Here is an 18,152-nt window from a genome sequence, read left to right on the forward strand (position 1 = left end):
TATTCGGGACTTGGGAGGCCTTGCTGTTGTGTGGAAGGCAATTGGGCGGGTGTTCGGAAGCCCAGCAGGGCTACAGGGACATGCTTGGTGGTGCTGGAACCCATTTGCTTCTCACAGAGGAAAATTGTATTTTTCCATGTCACAAGTACATACCTTGAACCCCTGCTTCCCTGACCAAGAGATCCTGGGGGTGTGGATGGGGAATGGCAGCCTCTCTTCACAAGGACCCTGGCAGTTTAAGATGTGACCAGCTGAGCAGGTTCAGCAGCCTTTTGTATCTGAAGAATCATAGCATATTTAGAGATGGTGACTTACTGCATGTCACATTTAAATCTGTTCACTGATGATGAAAGCCACTCTTTCTTTTCAGAGCTCATAGACATCATAGCATTTCTAATGCCTTAGAAACATGACTATATGAAAATGGCCATCACATCTCAAACTCTGAAGGAATTGGATGTGAATGTAAAAAATAATCCTTTCTTGCATATGCACGTGCTGACCACCATGTGTGTTGGCGGTGTGGGTGTTATGGGGATCATTACTGTTTTCATGCTCGGGTGCAGAGGGGGGAATATTGCTGGAAGCTTTGTTTGGGGAGGGAGGTCTCCCAGCAGTGGGGTGGTTTCCACCTCACCCAGCAGCTCCTTATGGCAGGGGTGTCCTTGGGGATAAATATCATCAATGTTTTGTCTTTGTGCTTTTTTTCTCTAATCAAGGAAAAGTTGTCGAGACACTCTTCATCCACAGAAAGGCCATTTTGTTCGGAGTTACCCACTGTCCTTAATCAGGAGTTCATTCTTTAAATAGTTTTGATGCTGTTTCAAAAGGCTTTGGTGCTGATTGGAAATCTCAAGGTTGTTGTTGTTGGTGGGGTGTGTGTGTGTGTCTGTGTGTGTGTGTGTGTGTGTGTGTGTGTGTTTCAAAGCCTTTCCGACTGAGTCCCTCCCTCCCTTTGGGATATTTTTGAGGTCAGGGAGGGGAGGAGAGAAGCAAGTTTAGAATTGCGTATGGAGTGACTGAATGAGCGATTCTGAGGCTGAGGAACAGCACAGTTTAGAGAGACTATGACGTGGGCAGCTCTTTTCTGGCCAGGCCCTGGGACCCTGCAGACTGAGCTCCGATAGCCAGGTCCCAGTCCTGGCTTGACCAGGCTCCTAAGAAGGGTGGGCAGGCCCTCAACATTTTGGGCTTACTGTCCCCGCTAGGGTGGAAGATGGAAGGTCACATCACTGACAGTTAAGAACCTGGACTTGGCATAAGGGCGACCTGGGTCTGAGTCCTGACTTTGCTCTTTCCCGTACTGATGTTCCTGGGCCTGGTACTTAACCTCCTAGAGCCTTGAGATCCTTGGCTATAAAACAGATGCAAAAATACCTCCCTCCCAGACTCAGTGAGACCCTGCCTGTGTGTTGCTTCACCCAGTGCCTGGCTCATGTGGGTACCCAGTACACTGGAGCTGCCACAAGGGACTGGCTCATCTCTCAGTCATGGCAAGGCAGGAGGGCACTCTCTTAACTAATGGGGAGGCGGGACATTGCTATGGCTGGATGGGACACTCCTCCCAGGTTTGCAAGTGTCTGAGAAGGATTGCACCCCTTACTGAGATGAATATGATTAAAGAAAAAGCACCTGAAAATAAGCAGTGTTCCCATGGGCTCAGGACTGGCTAGGTAATATTTATAGGACTCAATGTAAAAATGAAAATGTGGGCTCTTTATTTTAAAATGATGAAGAATTTCAAGATGGGGACAGCAGAGCATTAAGCGTGGGGTGCTTCTAGGCTAAGTGTGAGGTCCCCAAAGCCAGCCCTGGACGGAGCTGTCTCTGGTGAGAGGCATCTTGCCCTTCTGGTGTCCTATTTCAGTTCCTGCTTCTGTGGATTGAATTAATCCCCATGTAAGGCCATCTCATTGTTGATCTTCCTGCTGTCTTCCTGTCCCCCAGGGCAAAAATAGAGGAACATCTGGCCAGGGTGGAAGCGGTAACAAAGGAGATAGAAACAACAGGAACCTACCAACTGACGGGAGATGAGCTCATCTTCGCCACCAAGCAGGCCTGGCGCAATGCCCCACGCTGCATTGGGAGGATCCAGTGGTCCAACCTGCAGGTGAACTTCCTTAGACCTCAGTGGGAGAGGGCTGGAGGCAGCCAGGCCCTGAGCAGATGGCTTGGAACAGCTACACGGAGCTGTGCCCAGGCCTCCTGGGACTGAAGCCATGGCCCTGGATCCTCTCTCACATTCCCAAATGTTGAGATGGGGCACCTAGGGTCCCTGTCTAGAAGCCTTGAATCGTGTTTCAGCACCAGGGTTTCTAGCTGCCCATTCTCTATTGTGTTAAATTCAGGAGACTAAATGCCATCATTAGAGTAATCCACGACCTTGTTTTTATTACTCTTGAGGCCGTGGTGCTGCAAGATGTGTTGTTTTCCTCGAATACTTGAATTCTTGGCTCCAAGAAAACATTTTATTCAGCCTAGCCTCGTAGGCCGTCTTTTTGTTGGGGAATCGTTTGTTGCAGGATAATATCAAAAGCACTTGGACAGAGAAATCGATTAGAACTGCCAGTGAAACCAACTCTGGCTGTGTAATATGTGCTGGTGTAGGAAAGGACCTAGCCTGGGGCTGTGGGAATCCCAATTCATGGTGCTTTCAGGTCAGGTTTTCTTATAATTCTGGCTTTGCTGGGGTCTTCTGAGTGGGGTTGCCTGTGCTCCCCTAGAGGGCAGCCATGAAATGGGAGCGGTGGTGCAGATGGGAGGCTGCACTCTTCGGCATGGTGTTGAGTGTTCGGGTGTTGGGTGTTTCGGCTGCTCTATTGGTTCCCAGTGACTTCTGATCAGCCTCAAAGCCTCTGTCTGCCCAGTCTTTGATGGGCATGGTCTGGATGGGCTGTTGCAGGTCTTCGATGCCCGCAGCTGTTCCACCGCCCAGGAAATGTTTGAACACATCTGCAGACACGTGCGTTACTCCACCAACAATGGCAACATCAGGTCGGTGCACGTTTCCCAGGGCTGCAGAGGGGCTTGCCTCGCCTGAGAATCTTAGCCAAAAGATGCAGCACTTGGGTCTAGGGGAGGCATCTCCAGCTCCAGGAGAAACCAGGGAGAGAGAAAAAAGAGAAAGACTCAGGCTTCTTCGGGGACTTCCAGTAGTGAGCCCAGCCCCTGTGAGCTCAGCTCCCATCGGCAGCCCATGCCCTTGGTTTCCTTCCAACATGGAGCCATTTGGAGGGGATGGAGGATCTTTAAGAAGTAACTGCTTCACTATTCAGAGTTGGGGCTCCCATTTTTTAGAAGGGATGGGACATTAAGAGGTTACCTTCCTCTCCCAACCAACGAGGTCAAAGCTAATAGGACTGAACAGCTCGTTTGGTCATTCGTTCATCTTTTTGTTCAGCAAACACTCAGTGCCTATCTAATGCAACCCAACACAGGACTAGGCTGGGGGAGCAGGGGGAAGATGGGGTATGGGCGGGTAGGAGGGAGAGTGACTAGGACCCTAAGATGCTGCTCCAGCTAGTGTGAGCCTATGACCTGCACTAGACAGGCATCCAGCTAACTCAACTGCAAGGACGGAGACATAGGCAGTGAGGGAAAGACTGGCAGATCAGCTAACCCTGCCTGATGGATGGGAAGTTCCCCTTTGAGGGGTCTTGAGGGAGGGCAGGAGGAGAAGGCATGTCAGGAGGCTGGCTCAGTCAGCTTGGGATCAGGGGCTGCAGAGCAGGTAGGGTGGAGAGGGAGGTAGGGCCAGTGCAGGATGGCTGGGCCCCCACCAGGGCCAGGTGGTAAACAGCACTGTTCCTGTCCCGGGAAGGTCGGCTATCACCGTGTTCCCCCAGCGGAGTGATGGCAAGCACGACTTCCGGGTGTGGAATGCTCAGCTCATCCGCTATGCTGGCTACCAGATGCCAGATGGCAGCATCAGAGGGGACCCTGCCAACGTGGAATTCACTCAGGTACCTGGCCCAGCCTCAGCCCCCAGCCACTGGGGCAGGGAGCCCCGTGGTGAGCGAGTGACAGAGTGGAGCCCAGAGGAGACACGCAGCCCGGGCTTACAGACTCACAGGGCCTGTCTTGTTCCCCAGCTGTGCATCGACCTGGGCTGGAAGCCCAAGTACGGCCGCTTCGATGTGGTCCCCCTGGTCCTGCAGGCCGATGGCCGTGACCCTGAGCTCTTCGAAATCCCACCTGACCTTGTGCTTGAGGTGGCCATGGAACATCCCAAGTAAGTAGGCTGAGGGTGCTGGGGGCAGGGGCGAGTCAACACACAGCCCTTCTCCTTTCCTAAGTGAGGCTCCAGCCCTCCCCCTACCTTCCCTAAAGCCCAGCCAGCAGCAGGTGACACTCAGAGGGCTGGCTTTCAAGGACTCTTTTGTCACTGTTGCATTCTGCAGCCATTCTGCACTGGCACCTTGGGCCTCAGACAGGAGGATGTGTTGATGCTGAGGGGAAGCAGAGGCTTAGGCCGATGGGGCCCCAGGAGCTTGAGAAGCAGTGACTGCAGGAGATGAATGCGTTGAGATTCTGGAAAGGAGCAGCCCAGGCCTCTTCTGCCCTCCTGCCAATGCTCTTAACTGTCCCTCTCCTGTCGGGAGCATATAGGGCTGCAGTGACTTCAAGAGTCCCACTGGCCCAGCCCCTGCTCCGGGCAGTTCTCATAATTGCAAAGATACCTCTGCGTATTGAGATTTACTCTCTAGCAGACATTGGGCTGGGCTCTTCTTCCTGGCCATTGAATGAACCGAATTCAGTCCCGACTCACGGCCTTTGTACTCCCTGTTCCCTTTGCCTGACATGCCTTTTCCTCAGAATTTTTCTAGGCTCATTTCTTCTTGTCAAAAGGTATTTCCTATAATGTCACCTCCTCTGAGAAGGCTCTCTGACCACTCAAGCTAGGGGAGGCCCCCTTACCCTCAGTCTAACACATCATCTTGTTTTTATTTCTTATATATTTGTTTACCCATTTATAATCTAGAGTCTAGACATTAGACTACAAGTTCCTTGAGAGTGGAGATCTTTTCTTTCCTGTTCACAATGTATACCCAACAGCTAGCAGAGTGCCTGGCACATAGTAGGTGCTCAGTTATAAATATTTGTGGAATAAATGAATATACAAGTGAATGATATTACTAGCTTTATAATAATTCCATGAATTTGATGCTATGATTTCTATTCTGATAATGGGGATGTTGAGGCTCAGAGAGGCTAAAAAAAATCCCAAGGTCACACTGCTAGTCAGTGGTGAGGCAGAACTTGAACCCCAGCTTTCTGACACTGGAGTCCTTAATTGCTCTGTTGTGTTGCATTCTCAGCATTTAGCACAGAGCCTGGCACATACTTGATGCTTAATATAGGTTTGCAAGAATGAATGAGTGCATGAATGCATAATTTAATAAATGGCATCCTATGTGTCCAATACGTCTCTCTGGCTGGGATTAACTCAGAATCAACTGTTGGAAAGGAGTTTTCTTGTTTGACTCTTTCTGAAGCTTTTTTCTTGGTGGGCAGGTGGGGGGTCAGTGGGAGGCCAAAGGTGCAAAAGTGAAGCCCCCAGCACCAGACATGGTGGTTCACACCTGTAATTCCAGCACTTTGGGAGGCTGAGGCAGAGGATTACTTGAGGCCAGTAGTTCGAGACCAGCCCGGGCAACATAGTGAGACTCTACAAAATAATAATAATAATAATAAGGAAAAAAATTAGCTGAGCAAGATGGCACATGCCTGCAGTCCTAGCTACTTGGGAGGCTGAGGCAGGAGGATCGCTTGGGCCCAGAAGTTAAAGGCTGCAGTGAGTTATGATTGTGCCACTGCACTGCACTCCAGCATGGGCAACAGAGCAAGACCAAGTCACTAAAAAAAAAAAGAAAAAAAGGAAGGCCCCAGTTAAATTGTGTCTGCCTTTTTGCCAGATACGAGTGGTTTCGGGAACTGGAGCTAAAGTGGTACGCCCTGCCTGCAGTGGCCAACATGCTGCTTGAGGTGGGCGGCCTGGAGTTCCCAGCGTGCCCCTTTAATGGCTGGTACATGGGCACAGAGATCGGAGTCCGGGACTTCTGTGACGTCCAGCGCTACAACATCCTGGAGGTAACACAGGCAGCCCAGCTGGCCAGCTGGAGGTGTGGGCCTGGGGGTGGCTTCAGGGACTGACTCCCCGCTCTCACGCTGCCTGTGTAGGAAGTGGGCAGGAGAATGGGCTTGGAAACGCACAAGCTGGCCTCGCTCTGGAAAGACCAGGCTGTCGTTGAGATCAACATTGCTGTGCTCCATAGTTTCCAGGTATGTCTGGAGTTTTGTGAGTCTGAAGACTTTTTGGTTCGAAGCTCATCTGATCCAGTGACTTATGTGATGCTTAATTTATAAGTCAGCCCCCTTGCTCACTCTAGAGGTCCAGCAACAGGCAGCTCCTCACCTCCCAAGACTGTTCAATTCCTGCACTTGAGCACTGAATTCTGTCCTCTCTCAATCGCTCAAAGACTTTACTCCCAAAAATTTCCCTCTTCTCTCTCTGTATCATCAATGTCTCTCTCTCTGCTGAGTCATTCCCAGCAGTGTACAGACAGGCTCTCCTAGCCCCATTTCAAACAAATAAATGAATAGCTAACCACAGAACTCCTGCCAAACCTCAGGCCTCAGGCTCCCTCCAGCCACTGCCTCACCCTTCTGCTCCTTTCTACAGCAAAACTATGGAGAGATCTCATTGCGCTTCCTCATCCCCCAGCTGCTTCGGCCTGGCTGGGTGACAGAGCGAGACTCCACTCAAAAAAAAAAAAAAAAAAAAAAAAAAGGCCTCCCTGACCACGCCATGTAAAATGACGCCCTCACCCCACTGCCAACCTGTCTCTCTGTGTTAGTCCTTTAACCATTTTATGTTTCTTCAAAATACTTCCTCATACAGTTCCTGGCATTATAGAGGACATCAACTTTTTCTTTCTTTTCCTTTTTTTTTTTTTTTTTTTTTTTTTTTGAGACGGAGTCTCGCTCTGTCGCCCAGGCTGGAATGCAGTGGCATGATCATTGCAGCCTTGACTTCCTGGGCTGAAGTGACCCTCCCACCTTAGCCTGCTGAGTAGCTGGGACTACAGGTGCACATCACATCTGCCTAATTTTTATGTTTTTAGTAGAGACGGTGTTTTTCCATGTTGCCCAGGTTGGTTCTGAACTCCTGGCCTCAAGTGATCCGCTTGCCTCAGCCTCCCAAAGCGCTGGGATTATAGGCATGAGCCACGGCACCAGGCCGGCTTTCTTTATTGTTTGGTTTCCCCCACTAGAACGTAAGCTCCATGGGGCAGGGACCTTGTCTGTCTGTTTGCTGCTGCACCTCTGGCCTAGAAGAGTGTCTGGCACATGGTAGATGCTAAAACAATGTGTCTTGGAAGAATGAATGATGAGGGCCACATCCGCGTTCTGGCCTTGCACAAACTGGGTCTTCAGTGCTTGTCCGATGCGTGCATGAATGAATGATGCTGGGAGGGGACCTATGAGCTGTGGCTGCTCTTGCTTGCTGTGCGAAGATGACAACCTCCACCTCCTCTTCAGCCCACACACAGCCACTGGGCTCCTGTGTAGGGCTAAGCCCTCTGGCCCATCCGCTGCTCTTACTCGTAGAAACACTTCCCTTCCCTGTGGGAAGGAGGCCTGAGATGTAGGAAGATACTACTTTAGAAGCCACGGCCATTGCCACAAAGCTGACAGATGCCCTGGAGATCCCACCACTGCGCAGTCATTCATTCATTCAGCAATGTTTTACTCAGCATTTGCCTGGTGCTGGGCACTAGGCTGGGCCAAGGATGTGAGTGGTGAACAGAGTACAGATGAGCACACACTGTTCCCCATGACTGGGTCACCCCATAGGCAGATCAGGCCTGTGCTTGATGGGGAAGGGGAAGATGGAACAGGAAGAGCCCCCCGCTGTCTCGGGAAGGGCTGGCCTCGCACCACACATCCTGACTCCTGGGGACTCCCAGCACCAGCCCTGATGCTGGCAGGATGTGGATACGTCCCAGAAAATCTGTGAGCCTCTGCTGTCTCCTGACCGTGGCTGACTGTGTCCTTCCACTGCCTGAGCGTCTCCAGGACTTCCTCACCACCCTCCTTCAGGGTAAACTTCAAAAGATGGGCCCTTGTTTCCTCCTCTGTAAAATGGGGATAATAGTGCCTCCTCCCTCACCTGAGGATTCTAAGAGTTAAGTAAAAATGCATGCAAAATGTTTAGCTGCACTGCCTGGCCCATAGAGGACACTCAGTAAGCAATGATTTTCTTACAGTTTTATTATGTTGTCATCATGATCGTGCCTATCACTGAGTTTTTTTTTTTTTTTGGAGATGAACTCTCCCTCCATTGCCTAGGCTGGAGTGCATGGTGTGATCTCAGCTCACTGCAACCTCCACCTCCTGGGTTCAAGCAATTCTCCTGCCTCAGCCTCCTGAGTAGCTGGGATTACAGGATTGCACCACCACGCCCGGCTAATTTTTGTAATTTTAGTAGAGATAGGGTTTCACCATGTTGGCCAGGCTGGTCTCAAACTCCTGGCCTCAAGTGATCCACCTGTCTCTGCCTCCCAAAGTGCTGGGATTACAGGTGTGAGCCACTGCACCCATCCTGTAGCTACCACTGGGCTTAGAACTGATCTGGCTCCCAGGAGTTGCTGTGTCTTGGAAGAGTGAATGAATGAGAGCCCACGTCCACAAGAGTGGTGGCCGGACTTTTATATACACATGTATAACTTGTGTATGTCTATGGAATTTACAAGGCATGGCTGGCCTTCCCAGGCCTGACACCAGCTGGGTCCTCTCATGCCTACCTGCCTTGACTCATGCGGTGCCCCACTCAACTAACTTGCACCCCTCTCACAAGTCTCCCTTCCTCTCAGGAACTGCTCCCGAAATTCGCCAACTCGCCCTGGGCCTCTGTCTGGTGTCGTGTCCTCTCCTCTGCCCTTCCCCAGCACCTTTGCCTGCCTCCATCAGAGTTTCTATCAGGCCATGTGAAAATGACTGATTTTCCTCGGCTTCCCCACCCAGTTAGACTAGACTAATGCAGAGAAGGGGTTGCGTCTTTCCCTTCTATAACGCTGATGCCTTATGCAGTGACTGGCAGATGGAGATTATAAGAGCAGCTAACATTTATTAAGCACTTACCATGCTTTGCTTATTCCAGCTTATTGCATCCTTTCAACAACCTCATGATGTAGGAACTTTTTTTTTGGAGACGAGGTCTTGTTTGGTCACCCAGACTGGAGTGCAGTGGCACGATCACGGCTCACTGCAGCCTCGACCTCCTGGGCTCAAGCAATGCTCCTACCACATCAGCTTCCCGCGTATCTGAGAACACTGGCATGTGCCACCACACCTGGCTAATTTTAATTTTTTTTTTTTTTTTTTTTTTTTTTTTTTTTTTTTGAGACGGAGTCTTGCTCTGTCGCCCAGGCTGGAGTGCAGTGGCGCAATCTCGGCTCACTGCAAGCTCCGCCTCCCGGGTTCACGCCATTCTCCTGCCTCAGCCTCTCCGAGTAGCTGGGACTACAGGCGCCCGCCACCACGCCCGGCTAATTTTTTGTATTTTTAGTAGAGACGGGGTTTCACCGTGGTCTCGATCTCCGGACCTCGTGATCCGCCCGCCTCGGCCTCCCAAAGTGCTGGGATTACAAGCGTGAGCCACCGCGCCCGGCCTTTTTTTTTTTTTTTTTTTTTTTTTTTTTAAGACAGAGTCTCGCTCTGTCACCCAGGCTGGAGTGCAATGGCGCGATCTCGGCTCACTGCAACCTCCGCCTCCCGAGTTCAAGCGATTGTCCTTCCTTAGCCTCCTGAGTAGCTGGGATTATAGGTGTGTGCCGCTACCCTGCCTGGCTAATTTTTATATTTTTTAGTAGAGATGGGGTTTCACCATGTTGGTCAGGCTGGTCTCAAACTCCCGACCTCAGGTGATCTGCCCGTCTCGCCCTCCCAAAGTGCTGGGATTATAGGCGTAAGCCCCAACACCTGGCCTACTAATTTTTAAATTTTTATAGAGACAGGGTCTCACCATGTTTCCCAGGCTGATTTCAAACTCCTGGGCTCAAGCGATCCTCCCACCTCGGCCTCCCAAAGTGCTAGGATTACAGGCATGAGCCACTGCACCTGGCCATTATAGGAATTCATATCCTTCCCATTTCACAGATGAGGAAACTTAAAGAACTAATTGCTCAAGGTCACATGGCAAATAAGAAGCCAGAGTTTGAACCACTATTTTAAACAAATATCTCTTGACTGAATGGGTTGCCACAGACATAGAGGCCAGTGGCTGCCTTGCTGGACCATTCCATGGGGTCAGACCCCACAGCCCGTAATTTCAGACTGAGTGATTCGTCTCCCATACACTACAGTTCTCCCAATGCTTCAGACCTCCCCACGGAGGGGTCTGGCTCCTTCTTGGCTGAGGAGGCTACAACCCCATGGAAGTGACTCTTAGAACTCTCCACCATAAATCGCTGGGATGGTATTTCCTTTACCTGCCAAAAGGTGCCGTGGTTTAAATTATGCAGATCCAGAGAGAGCCATTTGCTGGGAGTCTGGGGAGACCTGTGGGCATGAGAGGCTGGATGTTGCCCCCAAAGAGTTAAGGGAGGCCCCCGTGGGACCTGTGGGCTGACCCTGGCTAATGTCCTTTCTTGGGCTCTGTCAGAGGCTCCACAAGCACCTTCCATTTGGGTGTTTATTTTCAGCAGGCAAAGAGAGGGCCAGGAGGAGCTGCTCTCCCATGTCACAGATTGCCAGGCCTTCCCAGGCACTCTCTGGGAGTGCTGCAGCCAACCGGCCCCTCTCCTGATTCCCCTACCCTTATCTCCACTCCCCTTCTTGCCTTCTGATACAGAAGCAGAATGTGACCATCATGGACCACCACTCGGCCGCAGAATCCTTCATGAAGTACATGCAGAATGAATACCGGTCCCGTGGGGGCTGCCCGGCAGACTGGATTTGGCTGGTCCCTCCCATGTCTGGGAGCATCACCCCCGTGTTTCACCAGGAGATGCTGAACTATGTCCTGTCCCCTTTCTACTACTATCAGGTTAGGGATCTTCCTCTTCTCTCCCTCCTGGGGGCTCAGGTGTGGCTGTATGTGTGTGTGTGTGTGTGTGTGTGTGTGCACCTCATGGTTACACATGCAGGGCACAAGGGGAAGCGGGAGTATGTTGTTAGAGCTTTCCAGGCCCCACTCAAGGATGCTGAGCAGCCTTTGTGCATTTCCACGGAGAGTGGCACTGAAGGAAGTGCCTTCCACTGCACTGCTAGTGGCCTGTGGCTCGGATGGGAGGTCTGTCATTACACCTGCTTCCACGGGAGAGTCCGGCAACAGTCACTCAGCAGAGTGCTGAGGGGATTGGCCCCTGAGTCAGACGCTATTGATTCTGCCACTTCCTAGCAATAGGGTCTTGGGTGGGTCCTTTCACCTTTCTGGACCCTGATCTTCTCATCTCTAAAAGGGATGGGCTTCACTCCACGACAGGGGGTTGTGTGGATCGCAAAGCTGGTGTATGGAACAGCTCAGCCGAGTGCCCAATGCAGAATGCATTCAGTAACCATGAGCTATTGAGACGAGTTCATTTTGTGCCAAAAAGGATTTGGGTTCGATTTTAAGAAGAGCTTCCTCCATCTAAAGGAAGAGCTTCCTCCATCTACAGGACCTCACATGCAGGGTGACTGCATGTCCTAGGGTCTTGCCTGTTGTAGTAGCAGCTCTTCTTGCTCTCAAAGGTGTCTCGGTTGGGACTGTACATTATGTCGTCTGCCTGGTGATAAGATGCTAAAAGCAAAAGGGAGTGCAGCCTGTTCCTTCCAGGAGGACACTAATGAGAATAAGAGTTAGCCGCCCCCCTCGATGTGCAGGCTCCATGCCAGGCAGTGGAGAGGCAACTCTGGGGGAGAGGCAGCCACAGCCCTCCCTTGCAGGAGTTCAGTGATGGGGGTGGGGCGCAGGCCAGCCTTCTCTCCCAGGCTCACGATGGGTGCGAAGGGTCCTCTACCACTCCAGCATCCACAAGCTGAGCCAAGCCAGGACCTCGCCCTGCCCTCACATCTCCTTTCTTTTCTGAAGGTAGAGGCCTGGAAAACCCATGTCTGGCAGGACAAGAAGCGGAGACCCAAGAGAAGAGAGATTCCATTGAAAGTCTTGGTCAAGTGAGTGGCAGTGGCTAGCAGTGATGTGTGAACTATGTCTCTTCCTTCTAGTCAGCCTCTGCCTCCAGTCCTCGAAGGGCAAGAACACAGGGAATGGATGTTCTTTTTGCTTTTGTTTTTGAGACAGGGTCTTACTCTGTCACCCAGGCTGGGGTGTAGTGGTGCCATCACAGCTCACTGCAGTCTCTGCTTCCCGAGCTTAAGTGATCCTCCCACCTGAGCCTCCCAAGTAGTTGGGACCACAGGTACAAACCCATGCCTGACTAATTTTGTTTATTTTTTGTAGAGACAGGGTCTCGCAGTATTGCCCAGGTTGGTCTCGAACTCCTGGGCTCAAGCGATCTTACTGTCTGAGCCTCCCAAAGTGCTGGGATTACAGATGTGAGCCACGGCGCCCTGCCTGGGAATGTATATTCTTCGTGGAATTTGGCTCACAGAGGTCCAGTCGCCAATTCCAAGGGTCCCCTGCTGCCATTGTTCCAACCTTCTCTCTCCTCCCTTTTCCCAAAGGGGCCTATAGTAGTGGGTGAGGGGAGGAAAAGGGTGAGTTGTCATGATGCATGGCTGGTGAGAAACGTAGCTTGCTTTTCCCTCAACCTGACCCACATTAAACGCTGTCCCTTCCCATTCCCCTGGTCCCCCATTTTCTTCTGGAAGGCTGACTCAGCACACAACGCCTGCCTGTCTGTCTGTCCCCACAGAGCTGTGCTCTTTGCCTGTATGCTGATGCGCAAGACAATGGCATCCCGAGTCAAAGTCACCATCCTCTTTGCGACAGAGACAGGAAAATCAGAGGCGCTGGCCTGGGATCTGGGGGCCTTGTTCAGCTGTGCCTTCAACCCCAAGGTACCGGCTCAGTGGGTTGGCTGTTGTTTTTTCTGCTTGTGTGCAGGGGAGTCTAGGAAAAGTTAAAACGGTTTCCCCAGTCCTGGATGTCTCAGAGCCTTGGATGTGCTAATGTGCATCATAAATCTGGAAGAGGAGGAAAGACTTGCGTACAGGGATTCCCAAACTTCCACAGTAGATGAATTTTTCATGGTGTTCTGGAGAACACAGTTTGAGAAACACTTTCACAATGAATCCAGGCCTCAATATACATCAGCTGCTCTAGCTGAACTTTTTTCAGGCTCACTGAACACCTGCTCTGCAGGATGCATATAAAAGGGGGAAGAGATGAGTAAGCTGCAGATAAACAAAAAAAGGCCACAGAGGGTCTGTCTAAGCTCTATCCCCTGCCTTCAGCACTGACGGATCCAATCCAACTCTTAGGGAATTGTGGCCACATGCTGGACCAGCCCCGGGCTCTGAGGATCTGACAGTGAGTGATGCAGAGCCAGGCCTTGCCCGTGGGGAGCTCTCCAGCATACACCTCACTCTCCCCTCCCAGCGCCCTGCAAAGCAGGCGTCAATGCCATTGTTAATTCACAGAGGAGGAACCTGACTGTTAGACAGGTTGATGGGTTTTTCAGGGTCACACGGCTTCTGGGAGATGGATGTGACTCTGAGGACAGGGCACAGGCCAGTGTAATGCCACGATGGGATAAGCTGTGGTCTGTGCCACGTAGAGGCCTAGGCCAAGAGGGCACTGACTGATGACCAGGTCAGCCAGGTCGCTGAAAACACCTCTTGGGTCCAAGCCTCATCTGCCGGCTCCCAGGAGTCTGGAACTGCCAGGAGAGTGGTGGCAGGTCCCCCATCCTCCGCTGGGTGGGCCTGGATAGAACAGCAAGGCGAGGGCACATTTCCCCGGCCATCCCCTCCGGGCACAGCTGTGACCTGCTCATTCCAATTTTGTGGAAATATTTCCACACATGGAGAATTGCAAATAGTAGTGGACATGGTGAGAGGCATTTAGACGTGGGAAAGGCAGTATTTTGGAGACAGGTCTTCCAGAGCTTGCCGATGGGTTAGCCGTAGGGCTTGAGCGGGGAAGGAGAACAGAGGATGATGTGTTCAAATCAGTTCATTCACCTCCTCTGTGCCACGCCTGTGCCGGGCCCTGGGAGAGACAGATGAACACAGGAGCCGCAGCCTGGGGACAGTGTGGGAGGAAGCCCAGGGTGTGTGGGCAGGGTAGGGAGGGCCCTACTGGGAGCTGAGGGCTGTTGTCCACTGGGTGCCATCCAGGTTGTCTGCATGGATAAGTACAGGCTGAGCTGCCTAGAGGAAGAGCGGCTGCTGTTGGTGGTGACCAGTACGTTTGGCAATGGAGACTGCCCCAGCAATGGAGAGGTGGGTGGCATGAGGTTTGGCTGGTCTAGGGGGTGGTAGGGCACAGGAGGACCCAGGAAAGGGTGTGGGGAATGCAGCACGTCCTACGGAGGGCGTTTGGGAGTCAGTGCTCAAGTCACTCCGGGTCACTCAGGTCATTTGCCGGCCTCCGTCGTAATTATTGCCGTATGGGAGTGCCACCTTTCCTATGACATATTTAACATATTTCTGTGAATGGCCTACCTGTTTGTATTTAAAAATTCATATTTAAAGGAAACTTGTATCACTCTCACAAATGGAAAGCAGCAAAACATAAATTCAATGAAAACAAAATGAAGTTAATGAATTTTAGCTAGATACTATTCCCTGGCCAAGGCCTGCTCTTTGTTTTTTTGTTTGTTTTTTTGGTTTTTGGTATTTATTCATTTATTTATTTATTTATTTATTTATTTATTTATTTATTGAGATGGAGTTTTGCTCTTGTTGCCTGGGTAGAGTGCAATAGTGTGATCTCAGCTCACTGTAAACTCTGCCTCCTGGGTTCAAGTGATTCTCCTGCCTCAGCCTCCCGTGTAGCTGGGATTACAGGCATGCGCCACCACGCCTGGCCAATTTTGTATTCATTTTTTCTTTTTAGTAGAGATGGGGTTTCTCCACGTTGATCAGGCTGGTCTTGAACTCCCAACCTCAGGTGATCTGCCCGCCTCGGCCTCCCAAAGTGCTGGGATTATAGGCATAAGCCACCATGCTCAGCTATCTTTGTTTTTAAAAAAGAGTACTAGGCAATGAGAGAGGTATTAAAGGTCTATTAGCACCAATTTGAGACTGTCTCTCCAGTGCTCAGAAAAATGAAAATGTAATTGAATGGGAATAACTAAAAAATAAATTATGAAAAGGGAGTAAATACTTGACGCTAGTTCTGCTGGGTCACATACCTCCTGGAATCATCTTGGGTTCCTTGAAAGCCAGCCTTATTGCAGAGACTATAGGACCAATTGTTGCTTCTACCAGGTTCCAAACAGAATCACCGCCCATTAGGAGCCCCTCTGGAGAGGCCCTGCTATAAGGCAGGCCCCCTCTGCCAGGGCTGGATGGGTGGGGGCCCGGCTGTTCCAGGTCCCCCATTAAGGGGCAGGGCCTACACGAGTTGTTACAGTTTAGCTGGAGTGAGAGACAAGCTAAACTTGTCAGCTGACAACCAGGTCCTTGGCCAGGTGGCCCCATACATAAACCAACTTCCGTTGTGGGCCGGGAACCATCTCCTGCCAGCTGTGGCCAGGTTTCCAGAAGAAAGGAAAAAACAGTGTTTTTTCATCCTGGCTTGAGAACTCTGTCGTTCCCTCTCTTTCTAGAAACTGAAGAAATCGCTCTTCATGCTGAAAGAGCTCAACAACAAATTCAGGTAAAGCTTTTTCCCTTGTCCTACACCTCCTAGCCCTTCCCTGTGGACCCAAAGTCTGGGTTCAGGGGATGGAACTGGGTGTGCACAGGGGGTCTTCTCAGAACCGTGCAGGCACAGAGAGACCCTGGGTCTAAGGTCTGTACTCAGAATGTGTCGAGGGTCAAACCACAGAAATCAAGTCCTCTCACAGGTTTGCAGGCCAAGCATGGGGGTGGTCATGGGAGTTGGTGACAAGGCTAGGGGATGGAGAGGACCAGAAGGGGGTCCAGCTCCATTCTCCAGCTGGAGGGGGAGAGTCTGGGGCTGGCCCTCCAGGCTATTGGTGCTGGGTGCTGGGTGCCAGGTGCTGCTTGCATGGTACATGAGTCTCTATGTGTGTCCTCGGGCAGGTACGCTGTGTTTGGCCTCGGCTCCAGCATGTACCCTCGGTTCTGCGCCTTTGCTCATGACATTGATCAGAAGCTGTCCCACCTGGGGGCCTCTCAGCTCACCCCGACTGGAGAAGGGGATGAGCTCAGCGGGCAGGAGGATGCCTTCCGCAGCTGGGCCGTGCAAACCTTCAAGGTCAGTTCCCAGCCAGAGCTGCCCCACAGCAGGGACATGACAGGGTGCATTCATGCCTAGGACATCTGTGCTGGGCATCCCAGGTGCCATGACCTCTGCCCGTGGTCCTGTAGATGTGGTCCCAGGCATGGGCCAGGGCCACAAGCCTGAGGGCTTAGGTCATTGCTGCTGTCCCTCAGCCCCCTAGAAGAGCTCCACCCTGTGAACACAACTCTGGGGGAGAAGGTGGCACAGATACTCCCCTGCCCTTAGGGAGCTTTTAGTTTAAGGTCTTTCCCCCACTGACTACCTAGGTCACCTCTTAACTACTGTGTCTGTTTCAGTCTTACAGCCACAGAGAGCCTGGGGACAGACACCACACAGTGGCAGATCCACTTTGGATCCACTCAGTATCTCCATAGCTCTTTATTGCTGTGATTGGCCCCAGTCACTTAGGGAACTCATCACTCATGCAGAGTGTCACTCAGCGGTGGTGCTTAGGAGCATCAGCCTGCATCGGGGCAGGCTTGGTTCCAAAGCCGGGGCCTCCTCCATGTGGCTCCACATCAGGAACATAGGAGCAATCAGACCTCTCCCAGTGTGGGCGTGAGGATACAACAAGATCATGTCAATATTGGCATTCATAATGGTTGGGCACAGTGGAGCGTGCCTGGAATCCAAGCACTTTAGGAGGCTGAGGTGGGCAGATCGCTTGAGCCCAGGAGCTCGAAACTAGCCTGGGTAACATGTGAAACCTGCCTCTACTGAAAATACAGAAAATTGGCTGGGCTTGGTTGTGCCCACCTGTAGTCTCACCTACTCAGGAGGCTGAGGCGGGAGGATTGCTTGAGCCCAGGAGGTTGGAACTTCAGTGAGCTATGATGGCACCACTGTACTCCAGCCTGGGCGACTGAGTGAGACCCTGTCTCAAAACAAAAACAAAGCAGTATTTATAATAGTAGCAATAGCTACTATGGGCCAAGCCCAGACACCTCTTTGAGTCCTTGCTGTCACCCTATCAGGTAAGTGTGCTTTGAAGTTACACGAAGCACACGGCTCAGTGTTTGGCCCATGGTAAGCGACTAAAAAGTGGTAGGCCCAGTGGTGGGGATGCTGCTGCTGCTGACCATTAACCCCAGTCTGCTCCACCTTCTTCCAGGCAGCCTGTGAGACGTTTGATGTCCGAGGCAAACAGCACATTCAGATCCCCAAGCTCTACACCTCCAATGTGACCTGGGACCCGCACCGCTACAGGCTTGTGCAGGACTCACAGCCTTTGGACCTCAGCAAAGGTACCTGCTTCTCTGCAGCACACGGGGCTTGTTTGTGTTGGGGTCTGAGCCCTGAGCCCATGGTCAAGGAGACCCCCAGGTCTTTCTGAACAGAGACAGCTGGCCTCAGGGCCTCCCTCTCACTGCATGCAAGAGCCTGTTAGGGTACAAGACTCAAGGCTCTGAGGGAGGCTGTTTCAGAGGGAGCCCCAAGAGGGCGGTGGAGACAGAAGGAGTCAGCGTCTGCTGAGGGCCTACTGTGTGTCAGGCACTGTGCGGGGCTCCTGGCCCACATGGGCTAAGTGAGCCTGGACACTCCTCCTGGGAGAAAGGCACAGATGGAGAAATTGCAGTTCAGGGAGGTGAAGCAAGCTGCTAGCCTGTGGCCACATTGGGGTCTGAGCCCCCCAGCCTTCCAGCCACGAAGGCAGCCAAGTGTCATGAAGAAGGCATCACAGAGGCGATTCCAGGCTGTAGTGGTGAACTCTCCACTCTGCACCCCCAGGTGCTGTGCCCTGTGCCCTGTCTAAGTTAGTCCTGAAGGTTTCTACATGTTTAAGGTATCC

At 51.8% G+C, this 18,152-nt stretch overlaps 1 protein-coding gene across 2 annotated transcripts in view; it reads left to right on the top strand.

The window, feature by feature from the left end:
• The window catches only part of NOS2 (nitric oxide synthase 2), a 48,284-nt gene that overhangs the window by 19,450 nt on the left and 10,682 nt on the right, over positions 1-18,152 (top strand). For both annotated transcript variants that reach the window (XM_063628749.1, XM_055257767.2), the window contains exons 6-18: positions 1,948-2,110; positions 2,903-2,994; positions 3,821-3,962; positions 4,092-4,231; positions 5,916-6,090; positions 6,181-6,282; positions 10,856-11,050; positions 12,077-12,159; positions 12,861-13,005; positions 14,287-14,391; positions 15,723-15,772; positions 16,162-16,336; positions 17,475-17,607. In XM_063628749.1, coding sequence (XP_063484819.1) covers positions 1,948-2,110; positions 2,903-2,994; positions 3,821-3,962; positions 4,092-4,231; positions 5,916-6,090; positions 6,181-6,282; positions 10,856-11,050; positions 12,077-12,159; positions 12,861-13,005; positions 14,287-14,391; positions 15,723-15,772; positions 16,162-16,336; positions 17,475-17,607 — 1,700 coding nt within the window. The remainder of the gene's footprint in view (positions 1-1,947; positions 2,111-2,902; positions 2,995-3,820; positions 3,963-4,091; positions 4,232-5,915; positions 6,091-6,180; positions 6,283-10,855; positions 11,051-12,076; positions 12,160-12,860; positions 13,006-14,286; positions 14,392-15,722; positions 15,773-16,161; positions 16,337-17,474; positions 17,608-18,152) is intronic.

This window comes from Symphalangus syndactylus, chromosome 20, assembly GCF_028878055.3.
Source record: "Symphalangus syndactylus isolate Jambi chromosome 20, NHGRI_mSymSyn1-v2.1_pri, whole genome shotgun sequence".
Classification (NCBI taxonomy): domain Eukaryota; kingdom Metazoa; phylum Chordata; class Mammalia; order Primates; family Hylobatidae; genus Symphalangus; species Symphalangus syndactylus.